The sequence below is a fragment of the Aspergillus brunneoviolaceus genome (genome assembly GCF_003184695.1).
Source record: "Aspergillus brunneoviolaceus CBS 621.78 unplaced genomic scaffold BO95scaffold_74, whole genome shotgun sequence".
In the NCBI taxonomy this organism is placed as follows: domain Eukaryota; kingdom Fungi; phylum Ascomycota; class Eurotiomycetes; order Eurotiales; family Aspergillaceae; genus Aspergillus; species Aspergillus brunneoviolaceus.
In genome coordinates, this window is record NW_020290804.1 from 59,236 (window position 1) to 70,888 (window position 11,653).

Here is an 11,653-nt window from a genome sequence, read left to right on the forward strand (position 1 = left end):
AACTCCCTCATGTTCCAGAGAGAGCTTTGGGCATGATTTCCTCCAAGCCCATCACCATGGCTAACGGGACCGCAAGGATGCTGAGTCGCCCGAGGAAGACTGCACTGATGCACTCTCTCAGTACCGTAACATGCTAAATTCAAAAATTCAAGAGGCCTACATGAATCGGAAACAACGGACCAAGTCAAGAACGAAGTTAGCACTCACGCTAACCCCCACATCACAATCAAGAAATCAGATCATGGAATTTGGGGATCCAGCCCCACATCACGGCAACGGCGCTTGCGAAAGGTGTTGCAATCAGGGCCGAGGTGACTTTTTCTCGGAGGGCCCTACAAGAACAGACGTCGACGCATTGCATTTGATCACATGTCATGGGGAGGGAGGGGCCGGGAGGAGCGTGCTTTTGTCCATCGACGTTCGCCTGTTGTACAAGGGCATCCGAGCGAATTGAATGGATCCCCAGTTGTATGACCCCAGGAATGGCACAGAAAGGCGAATTGGATTTTCATTCAGACGGTCTGTTCGACCACCGTGGGAGGATGGCTGTCTGCAATCATCGGTTGCACTGCGAAGTGGCTTGAACTCTGCTGATTGTTGTTTAGGCTATAATGCCTCGGTAGGAGCAGGTCGCGTGCGGTAGCAGGGTACTATACCCATAAGCTTGGGATCCGGTCAAAATCGCCCCTCGCCAGCTCTGGAGTGAGAATCGTAGATGGCCAGCAAGGAATGAGGCTCACTTCACTCTCTTCGGCGATAACTCCGCTTCCGTAGCTTGAGTGTGTAGTCAATTATGGGGACCTTCATGCATTTTCTGGTGGACAAAAGGATATAGTTCAAGCATGACACGCAACTCATACAACCCTTGGGTGACTCTCGGGACGGCAACCTTCACCACAGCAGCTGCCTCTGGTCTACCACCGATAGGTTCCAGGCCCTCTAGGCTCTTACATAGAAACAGATGCTCATGGATCGGATGCGTTGGTGGCGTTGGTGCGAGGCAAGTACTACTCAACAGTGTGAAATCAATCATCATGCTTATGCCGCTTCTGAGGCAGGATATGAAGCTCTCAGCAGATCATATACAGGAGATGAGCTCCCAAGGCCACTTTCTTCACAATCAATCTACAGAGTCTCAAGACATGGTTCTTTAACGTCACAATATCCTTCGATATACTCATTCCTCCTTCGCTGACTTATATTGACGTATGTAAAGATCCACCTTTTATCTTTATAATTTTACCATACATCAACATAATTATTTCTAGTGGCAAAGGGAGAATATTTGATGAGTTCAAAGAAACAGGATCAGTTACATACTTCGTAACAGGCCAAAGTCACTTGAAATTAAGAAAGATATACCTCCATGTTGGGTCCTCCTCCAGTCTTAGGTCATCAGACGATGCCCTTTCTGAAATTCATCTGGTTTACTCCCACGGAGATCAGCGAGACGGCTGCAGTGGCGACGGCACTACCCAAAAAATATAATGGCCGGCAGATCTGACATCCGCTTAAAACTTCCCACATATGGTATTGACAGTCAACATTGTCTGTACCTCAATGGCATTGCCTTTAATTCCAGTCTTTCCCGGATCATGTAGTCCACCGCTAACTTGCAAGTCTCGGCCATGTATAATCCTGCCTACTAAGACGCGGGCCGTACCGTCTATTCCATGGATCGATAGATCCCATCACGGGATGAAAGGTCTAGGCCCCACAACAATCCCATGGCTGTGGCAAATCCAAGCTCAGTGACTACGATTAAGCAGGAGCTGAAAGATGCGAGGTTGGTACCGTGAGCCCGACACGAGTCGAACGCGCATACTCTCAGAGGCAGTCGGCAGGCTACGTTCTCACCTGGGAAAGTCAGATGAATACTACAAGTCGAAGTCGAAGTAGACGGAGCTGGGCAATACAGGCATCAAGGAAAGAATCCACATAGCATTAGATCATAGCGAATCAAAAAAGGTCGAATGACCCGAAGTAGTACCACGGAACATGCAACATGTAGCATATATTACAACCGCAATTTGGATATCATGAGGATAAGACACAGAATGGGAAACTTCAAAGACCACCAAAAGGTCTAGCCTGCTCGGGGTCGGGGCCCTGTGACAGCGAAAAGTCCCAGCGGCTTCACGGTGAACGCGCCATTATAGTTTTCGGTCGCCGGGTTGGTCACGTAGTTCTTGTCGGCCAATTCAAACTCCACGTCTTTGAGGATGCTGACCAGCGTGAAGAACGACCATTCCCACGCGTACTGCTTCCCAATACAGTGACGCTTGCCGTTTCCGAATCCTTTCTTGACACTCGAGGGCAACCGGTCGTACTTCTCGCCGACCATACGCTCGGGCTTGAATGCATCGGGATCCTCGAAGATGGCCGGGTCGCGATTCACACCATACAGGATGGCAATGAGGGGTTGATCACGCGGAACTTCGTACTCGCCTCCAGCGAGGTAGACTGGGCCTTCGTCGGATGGGATGGCTTCAATGTTGAAGCCAGGGGCCGGAGGGGCGAGACGCATGGCTTCGCGGAGAATGGCGGTGCAGTAGGGGAGGTTTGCCAGATGCTCGTGTTCGATCTGGGCACCGGGTCCTCCAACGACAGCATCCAGTTCTTCCCGGGCGCGCGCAATCTCCTTGGGGTTCTTCATCAGATAGTAAAGGGCGAAGGCAACAAGGTTCGGTGCTGTTGCGCTGCCGATAAAGACGTTGATGATTTCGTCAATCTGTTGGACGTCGTCCAGTCCCTTTCCTGTTTCTGGATCTGTGCCCTCGATGATCGCGTGTAGCATATCTTTCTTGGCGGACGGGTTGGCGCGCCGATGTGCGATGCAGTCAGCTGAATAATCGCGCAAAGCCTTGTTGAAGTTGTCGAACTTGCGCTGATAGAGGAGCCAGTTGAGTAACTTCGGGCGGCTAGGGCGTCGGACAGCTTCGGTGGTAGCACCCTCCATGGCCTTGATGAGCGTCGGCTCTGGACCTTCTAGGCAGTGCAGTCGCTGGTCGAAGAAACACAGCATGTTCGCGGCATGGTTAAGACGATCTAAGTCGTCGGTGACATTGACGCGCTGGCGCGGTCCAGCGGTCCACTTCCTGATCAGATCGCTCGATACCTCGCGCATGTCCGTGAAGACCTGCGCGACGGCTTCCGGGGTGACAAGGGGCGCCATGATGCGATGGGCGACGCCCCAAGAATCCATTTCACTATGGAAGGCTGTGAATAGACTCGAGTGAACCGCCTGTCGAATCTCGACGATGGGCCCGTTGACACATTTTCGGAAGCGCTTCTCGTCGCAGATTTCTTCCAGGAGGGCGGCGCCGGTGACCAGAACAATGTCATGGCCGAGAATGGTGACTTTACAAATGGGACCTGCAAAGCAAAACAAACATTAGAACCGAGAGAATGCATCAAGCCTGGAACAGGTGAAGGCTTACGATACTTAGTCGAAAGTTTGTTGAATGACATCCAGGGGTTGCCAGAGTTCACGTCGAAGAGGTTGCCGAGGAGGAAGACCCCCGGGGGCTTGGGAATTGCTGACGGCATGATGTGATGTTCGAGGGACAAACAGAGCAGAAAGCAATAATTTCAAATCAATCAGAGGACGCAAGCCTGTGTTATAAGCCAGTCAGCCAGCCTCCACACTTTCGGTGTGTAGGCGGCGTGTCGGCTCCCCCGTGCGACCTCCATAGAGACGGTACGAGTTGTGAATGGTTCTGAAAGAGTGCTGTGGCTGCAGATCTCAGCTGAGCTGAAATCTCGCCGATTCGCGCGACGATCCCTTCGATAGTCGGTTGTTCGCGCCCTTGACGAGGCCCCACTGGCGTCACCCCAGTGGTCGAGCGCCAGAGCCGATCTCCGCACAGATCATGGTTCATCTGGAGGGTGGGAGCTACCTTGCTTGACGCCACGGGAGGGTATGCCACTCAGAATCGACCGGTTGTCAGCGAAGGGGAGGAATGCTCGTAATGTGGTCCAGCGCCCTGTCAACAAGAGCAGACTCAGTGCATGGTCTCTGTACAGTGTACATACTGGTTGCATGAGTGATTGCACTGTCACTGCCCTGCCCTTGAAGGTCGAAGTCGATCACCGACAATCATGATGAAAGAAAGAATTTATCAACTGAAGGGATATTGTTGGTTTGTTTGGTTGAAGGAAGCGCACTCCGCAGCTGCAGCGCCAAGAAGGTCCATCGTATCTCCACTTTGGACGTGCCGTAGTGGATAAACAGGGCCCAATGGCATTTCCCACGCACTGCAATCTCACCTCTGCACAACCGAGAGAAAGGAGAGGGCTTGAGGTGAGACAAGTCGTCTGACCGGAGAGGTTCGCTATCCTGCCCAAATCATGGTCGATCGCAAGTCCTTTTAGGTTGATACCAGAATCTGCAGACTAAAGTTGAGTAAGTACTAAAGTAGCACAGGCCCTCTCTGGTTATAGTCGAACTCTTACTGGCCGACCGACCACTTCTTGAAACTGAAGCCAAGCGTAAAAGTAAGTGGTCAAAACTGGAATCGAGAGGTTGTACCTAAGACTTGGAGTTGAATCGAGTGAGTGAGTGGAGAGCTGAAGATCGATCGGAATCCGCCTTTCCCCTCACATGACTGGCCTCTTCTCATGAGTTGAAACTTTCATTGAATTGATTTTGCAAGTCACCACCAACTCAACTTACACCATGAAACTTTCTACCCTGACGTATGTGATACTAGGATACCAGACCTTCTTTCGTTTGCCCCAACTCGCAACACAGACTAGCGCAACACTGATGCAATAACTACCTATTTATCATGCATGATACCAAGACCATAGTTTGTGACCTGTCAGTAGGTTAGTTGTTGCGTCACCACCAGCTTCCAATTTCCCAGTTCCCTCAGCCCATCGCGCCCGTTGCGCTCGTTGCGTCAAATTCAAACATCATGCGACTATCCAGAAGAATGAACGACTCGTATCGGAAGCCTCGTTGCTGTTCTTGATACCTTGACTGACCCGGAACACTGCTATTCCAGACGTCACTGTACCCTTCGAAGAGCATACGCCAGTAGCACGCTTCCGCTGCCTTGGTGAGATACCGGTCGCGGAATGTCTGTACACTATTGCTGGCAATGCGTTCTGCCCGTGATGGGTCGTCCAACAACGGTTCCAACTTGGCTGCCAAGTCACTGAAACTCCTGTCAACTTCGATGTAATTCTGGCTCGGTCCTTCTGAAATGAGCAGGTAGTGGTGATGCTGGATGTACTGCAGCTTGTGGGCTACAACAACCGAGTTGCACGCCTGGCGGTATTTCAGAGACGCGGAATAAGATCGTCCTAAGATCCATCTTCAGCGTTGCGCTAGACCAGATACAACCATCAGCGTGCAAACGCAAAAGCTTACCTTCAACGTGGGCTATGAACATGTATCGGCAATGGTCCTCTAGGCTCATAACGTTCGTTCGTTGATTCCAATCCACGTGTTTGACATCACCCCACGGCTGGCCTCGCGCAGCATCCATCAGCGCGCGCCGCAGCTTAGGTGCGAAACTGGGCTTTCCTCGCCAGACAAGCTGTCTTTTCTTCTGCGACCAGGGGATTTCTGCGCACTTGATGTGGTCGACTACTTGGTCGTATGGCCCAATGGAATTCTGTACATTCTCCCATGCCCAGTAGCCAAAGTCAGGCATGAGCCAAACCGCCTCTTCACCGGCAGACCTTGCAAATGCCCAGATAGGCTGGTCGTCAGTGGTCACGTCCGTGACTTTATCCTCCACGGAGAAGACAAACTCCAGATCTTGCTGGGAGGCTCGTTCGGGGTTTGTTATCAAGGCACGGTGGATCGCACTCAGGACAGCTAAAACCTTTCGTCGATGATCTTCACCTCGTGATAGCGCGTTCACCACATAAAGCTCTCCGCGATGAATGAACGCTCGCGCCATGCCATGCTTTAACGGGATGTATTCCAAGTGCTCGACGTCAAGGCTACCATGCGTTCTCCAGAATGTCCCTGCACGCAAGATATCTTCGAACAAACCTGGGAAAGCGGCCATGCACTGAGCTCGACTTAATCCTTCATTGCCACTATCTCGACCTGCCTCAAACTTCCAGGCCGAGACAGCAGGAAGTGCAGTCGGAGGGAGAGGCTTCTTGGGAGCGCAGTTCAAGCAGCTGGCACATTGAAAAGTGGTTGAGGTCAGACACGCACAGTGGCCCGCAGGGATTAACTGAGTAAGTAAAGGGTGGATGTATTCGCGGTCTGAGTAGACGCCATACCAGATGAGGACGATTCCGATCACAGAGAATAGTCCCATCAAATAGATGGTCTGAATAAGATGGCTTTGTCATAAACGCCATCGATGACTTCGAAGGAGTGCCATGATGGAGATGAGGATGGAGGGGCTCTGCTTGTGTGGATGGTGGCTCCCATTCTGATAAAATGGCAAGGTTGTGGATAGGAGAAGATAGAAAAGGCGGAAAGATGATGGTGGAAGCCTAGAGAGGTCATTCACTGCAACAGTGTGCATCTCTGAGAGCCATGACTTCTCTCTGTGAAAGGGGCTGTGTGATGGAAGCTTTGAGATCTGAGGCATACGCGGCAACTGCTGTAAATTCGTGGCTGTCTCAAATCCTAGAGCTCTAAAGAGGTCGGTCCTTTGGTCGGTGATGCTACTGTCATATCTTACTAACTGAGGCTATGCTAAAGATTTCAGTACACGTCTGGACAGCCTTCCTTCTAATAATATCACGACGATCTGATTATAGACAGGTGCTGGCAGCCGTGGGGGCTTTGTGCTCGAAGTTACATCTCTATGGCGCTCCGGTCTACTTGCTGCTTTACCCTACATGACAGAAGATTCTCAATGATGATACACTTGATGGTCGTTCCGCAAATCATGCTCTCAAGGATCGAGCGTAGATCGTTCCACCCCCGTACGCATAGCATCTGCGTCCGACTTGCTGTATAGGTACTGTACAAGGGATCCACCACTGTCCCGCGCAGTGGATCGTTTAAGAGTGACTGCAGTTTGCAACACGGACTGTCCGTCGACCATAGACGGCGATATGGTCAATGGTAAACGAAATCCTCCGCAGGTCTCTTCTATAAGCATTTGGCATATCAAAATTGAGGTTGTTGAACTGCTACTGGGCGGTGAGCCAAACTCTCCAAACAGGCAAACGCACAGACCACTTTCCACTTGGCAGGTTGACGCGCTTTCAGTTCCACTGCATCCCATCCATAGTCCCAACTGTGTTGTCGGCTTCCATCCTCTACCTTGTCTCCCTTCAACTTGGGGCCTATACTTAATATTTTCTTTTTGACCAACTACAATCAACCCTCACTCTCTTCTCTCTGCAATCTGTGCAGATCCTGCGCCGCACTACGCACATCAGCGAAGGCTTTACCGCCACTCTTTCCCGCGGACTGTTTATCCTCCCGCCCAAACATTCGTCGCCCCTCCAACCCGCCTCATGCCTCTCGGTCGATGGATGCCACCGTCGTGACCGCCCCGTCGTCCGCGAATCTCCCCCTAACAACTCCTGTCTCGCTTTCCACGTGCTCGTATCGCTCATGGAGAAATTCTTGCGCTCCTGGCGCCAGGATGCGCTAAATCGAGGCCAGCATGACGCAGCCATTTATATCGGCGACAAGGTGCTGGCCCTGACCAGTGAGTCCCCCGACGGTATGCGGCCGTGAGCTCTTTGCTCGCATGTCTACACGGACTAATCTAGGGACTGCCGTGTTCCAGACAGTGACTCAGATGCCTTCTGGCTAGCACAGGTTCATTTCTCGAACAACAACTACGCCCGCGCCCTGGCCCTCCTCTCCCGCAAAGACCTCATCTCCCGAAGCACGGCTTGTCGCTACCTTGCCGCACACTGCTACATCAAGCAGAACCAGTTCGAGCAGGCGCTCTCCGTCCTCGGGGACCATAATCCAACTCATCTGGTCCGCAGCAGCAACAGCCGTCGCAAGCTGCAACACGTCAACGGCCAAAGCCATGTTACTTTGCGGAACGGAAAGACAGCAGCGTCGCGGATCGACCGTGGCGAGGAGCGGGAAAAAGAAGACGCAAATAATGTCCGATTTGAGGCAGCAATGTGCTACCTGAGGGGGCTCTGTTTCGCGAAGCAGAATGCCTTCGACCGCGCGCGGGATTGCTACAAGGATGCGGTCCGGATCGATGTTCAGTGCTTCGAGGCGTTCGACCAGCTCATGAAGAACTCGCTCATGTCGCCTGCGGAGGAACTGGAGTTCCTCGAGTCGCTCGACTTTGATTCTGTCTCCAGCCCCGATCCGTCAGTCGCGCAAGAGGCCGCCCATTTTACCAAGATGCTATACACCACCCGACTGTCCAAGTACTCCTCCCCTACGATTCTTTCAGATGCCACCGAAACTCTTTCGACGCATTACAACCTATCGGAAAATCCAGATATCTTGCTATCGCGGGCAGAAGCCCTATATACACAGTGTCGGTTCGCACAAGCTCTCGAACTCACCTCGTCTATCCTCTCCACGTCGCAAACGAGTGCATCTTCGACGCAGACGGCAGCTGCAATGCACGTGTCCGCTCAAAGCCACCTTGGACATCCGCCTGCAGTCTATCCCTTACATCTGGCGTGTCTCTACGAGACCGGAGCCACAAACGCACTCTTTCTTTTGTCGCATACGCTCGCTGATCACGCTCCAGAGGAATCGTACACTTACCTCGCCATCGGCGTATACTATCTATCAGTTTCTAAGATCGCCGAGGCGCGACGGTTCTTCTCCAAGGCCTCCTTGCTGGATCCTCATTCCGCGCCAGCATGGATTGGCTTCGCTCACACCTTTGCCGCCGAAGGAGAGCACGACCAGGCGATTGCCGCGTATAGCACGGCGGCGCGGCTCTTCCAGGGCAGCCACCTACCTCAGCTATTCCTAGGCATGCAGCATCTTGCATTAAACAACATGTCCCTTGCTCAAGAGTACCTTTCGGCAGCGTACTCCATGTCCACCGGGGACGCCTCGGGGTCTGCCCCAGCCATCCGTGCCAACCCATCTTCCGAGCTAACGTCCCTTGGTGGCGACCCTCTGGTCCTAAACGAACTCGGGGTTGTCTTCTATCACCAGAACCACCTTGAGGCGGCCGTTGAACTCTTCCGCCGGTCTCTCGCACTGGCTACATCGCTGGAATGCGAGCCTGGGGCGTGGGTAGCGACGCGAGCAAACTTGGGACATGCCTTGCGTCGCATTGGGCGATTTTCGGAAGCGCTGACCGAGTTCGATGAGTGCCTACGCATTGGCGCCGCCGGCGCAAGTTTCGGGTACAGCCCATTCTTAGGGGGCAGCGGCGGGAGCGCATCGGGCGTGGCCACGTCGGGTGTCGGAGGCTACGAAGACCGCGGGCTGGTCGGCTCATTGCACACTGCTCGCGGGCTTGTATTACTGGAGTTGAGCCGCACCATGGAAGCCGTGACAGCGCTACACGAAGCGGTACGAGTGCTTGGGGCCAGCGGGGGCGGCGATGCAGCAGGGGGCGCTGGCATCGCCGGCACACTGCTTTCTCGCGCGCTGGAGATCTGGGCGCTGGAAGGCCAAGAGACCGAACAACTGGTGTTTGAAGAAACGAGAAACACAGCCAGTCGGAGCTCGACACGATCATCCAAAGGCAAGGGGAAGAGCGTTTCCCGGCGGCGAGGGGCTCGGGAGGAATCGTACACCGAAGAATGGACCGATGAGGTGGCCCATGGTGATGCTCCCAGCGCAGCTGCGTACGCGGAAACGCTCGAAGAGAAAGTGGAGATGGAGCTGGACGACGAAGCGGACGGCATGTTGCGGCATGCAATGAGCCGCGTGCGAGGCGGGCGCAGCAGGCGACGGGTAGTTGAGGTGGAAAGCGACGAGACGCCCGGGCCTGCGAGCGGACGGAGTCGAGGAACGAGGCTGGTGCGAAGCAACACGAGGCAGCAGTGAGATGACATTGGAGCATAGACTACTGGGCGTTCGTTTGGATGAATTATACCCGGGTATTGTTGTATTCCTTGCCGATGGATCCATAGCAGACATTATTTATTCGAGGGGGGAATGCTATTGAATGTAGAAGATGGCTCGTCGCAGCTCTGCTTGAGAGTAAATTGTACACCTGGCAGGCATTACTTTAGATGTAGTGAGGCAGCGCAGCTGACATACTGGGTACTCCGTAGTCGGTAACTTAACTACTCCGTACGGAGTACTGCGTAGGCATATCGATAAGCGCACGTGATCCTCACATGATACTATCGCTCGATAGCGGCCGGGCGCAAATCGCCTTCGCCTTCGTCGCCATCATCAAACAATCAACCACCTTCCAACACCAACACTCTCACTTCCACTCACCACTTCCCTCCAACACCATCCTCAACTGTCACCATGTCTGAGCGAAAGGTACGTTGCTCCCGAATCACCCACGAAATCTCCATCATCAGACCAAAACTAACCACCTCAACAGGTCCTGACAAAGTACTACCCCCCGGACTTCGATCCGAGCGCGATCACCCGGGTCCCGAAACACCTGCGCAAGACGGGGCCGAAGGTGATCACTGTGCGCCTGATGGCACCGTTCTCGATGAAATGCGAGAAGTGCGGTGCGTACCAAGACCCTACCTTCACCCGAATTCCCAATCCGCCTCCCCAAACCCAATCCCCAATCCTCAATCTCAACCCCAACCCCACCCCAACCCATACTAATACTTCATTCCCGGCAGGCGAATTCATCTACAAAGGCCGCAAATTCAACGCGCGCAAGGAAACCACCTCGGAGAAATACTTCTCGATCCCGATCTACCGGTTCTACATCCGGTGCACGCGGTGCAGCGGGGAGATCACGTTTGTGACGGACCCGAAGAACATGGACTACCGGGCGGAGCGCGGGGCGAAGCGGAACTTCGAGCCGTGGCGCGATGCGTCGCAGCTGCCGAACCACGACGAGACGGAGCAGGAGACGCTGGACCGGCTGGAGCGCGAGGAGGGAGAGGATGCCGAGCAGGAGGAGCGCGACAAGATGGCGGAGCTCGAGGAGAAGATGCTGGACTCGAAGCGGGAGATGGCGATTGCGGACGCGCTGGATGAGATTCGGACGCGCAATGCCCGGATGGAGCGGACGGAGGCGTTGGGCGAGGAGGGCACCGTTTCGGCGTTGGAGCGCGTGCGCGAGGAGAAGGATGAGGAGGCGGTGCGCGCGGAGCGCGAGATCGAGGAGGCTGCCCGGCGCGCGTTTATGACCGAGTCCGGGGAGAGGGTCAAGCGGTTGGTGGAGGTGGAGGAGGAGCCTGCGGCGGGCGGCGGCGGCGGCGGCAGCAGCAGCAGCAACAGTGTTGGTGGCAGCAACGGCAGCAGTAGTAGCTTCCCTGGTGGCGAGCAGTCTGGGGGGCCTGCGCCGCCGCCTTCCTTTGCCCGCGTCAAAAAGGCTAAGAAGCCCCTGGCCAATAGCTTGGGGATCAAGAAGAAGGCCAAGCCGTCGTTGGTCTAGTTTTTTTCTCTACCTTTCACTTCCACAAGGCGTTCGGTTGCATTGCTAAGCATGGGAGGTTTTTATTAACTACTACGAACTCACGATTACTGGCACATAGGTCTTTCAAGGCTCATAATTCTGCTATTCCACCTAACCTCTATTTCGAGCACGCAAATTTTGTGGTATTTGATCTCCACAGTCAATAGAAA

The 11,653-nt window shown here is 53.8% G+C and overlaps 4 protein-coding genes across 4 annotated transcripts; 2 read left to right on the forward strand and 2 right to left on the reverse strand.

Annotated features, from left to right (window-relative positions):
• Positions 1-2,086: 2,086 nt before the first annotated feature.
• Positions 2,087-3,549, reverse strand: BO95DRAFT_456323 (putative cytochrome P450; the record flags this gene model as incomplete). The annotated part of the gene is made up of 2 exons (XM_025588392.1): positions 2,087-3,375; positions 3,441-3,549. The coding sequence occupies 2 exons, from the start codon at positions 3,547-3,549 to the stop codon at positions 2,087-2,089; spliced, it is 1,398 nt and encodes a 465-aa protein (XP_025438277.1).
• A 1,324-nt stretch (positions 3,550-4,873) lies between these two features.
• Positions 4,874-6,287, reverse strand: BO95DRAFT_467508 (uncharacterized protein; the record flags this gene model as incomplete). The annotated part of the gene is made up of 2 exons (XM_025589298.1): positions 4,874-5,310; positions 5,378-6,287. The coding sequence occupies 2 exons, from the start codon at positions 6,285-6,287 to the stop codon at positions 4,874-4,876; spliced, it is 1,347 nt and encodes a 448-aa protein (XP_025438278.1).
• A 1,259-nt stretch (positions 6,288-7,546) lies between these two features.
• BO95DRAFT_421962 (anaphase promoting complex subunit CDC16) lies at positions 7,547-10,055 on the forward strand (the record flags this gene model as incomplete). Its single annotated transcript, XM_025584583.1, has 2 exons — positions 7,547-7,643; positions 7,725-10,055. The coding sequence occupies 2 exons, from the start codon at positions 7,547-7,549 to the stop codon at positions 9,926-9,928; spliced, it is 2,301 nt and encodes a 766-aa protein (XP_025438279.1). The 3' UTR covers positions 9,929-10,055.
• Positions 10,056-10,283: 228 nt separating this feature from the next.
• Positions 10,284-11,653, forward strand: BO95DRAFT_446603 (Saf4/Yju2 family protein). The gene is made up of 3 exons (XM_025587429.1): positions 10,284-10,378; positions 10,443-10,578; positions 10,699-11,653. The coding sequence occupies exons 1-3, from the start codon at positions 10,364-10,366 to the stop codon at positions 11,460-11,462; spliced, it is 915 nt and encodes a 304-aa protein (XP_025438280.1). The 5' UTR covers positions 10,284-10,363; the 3' UTR covers positions 11,463-11,653.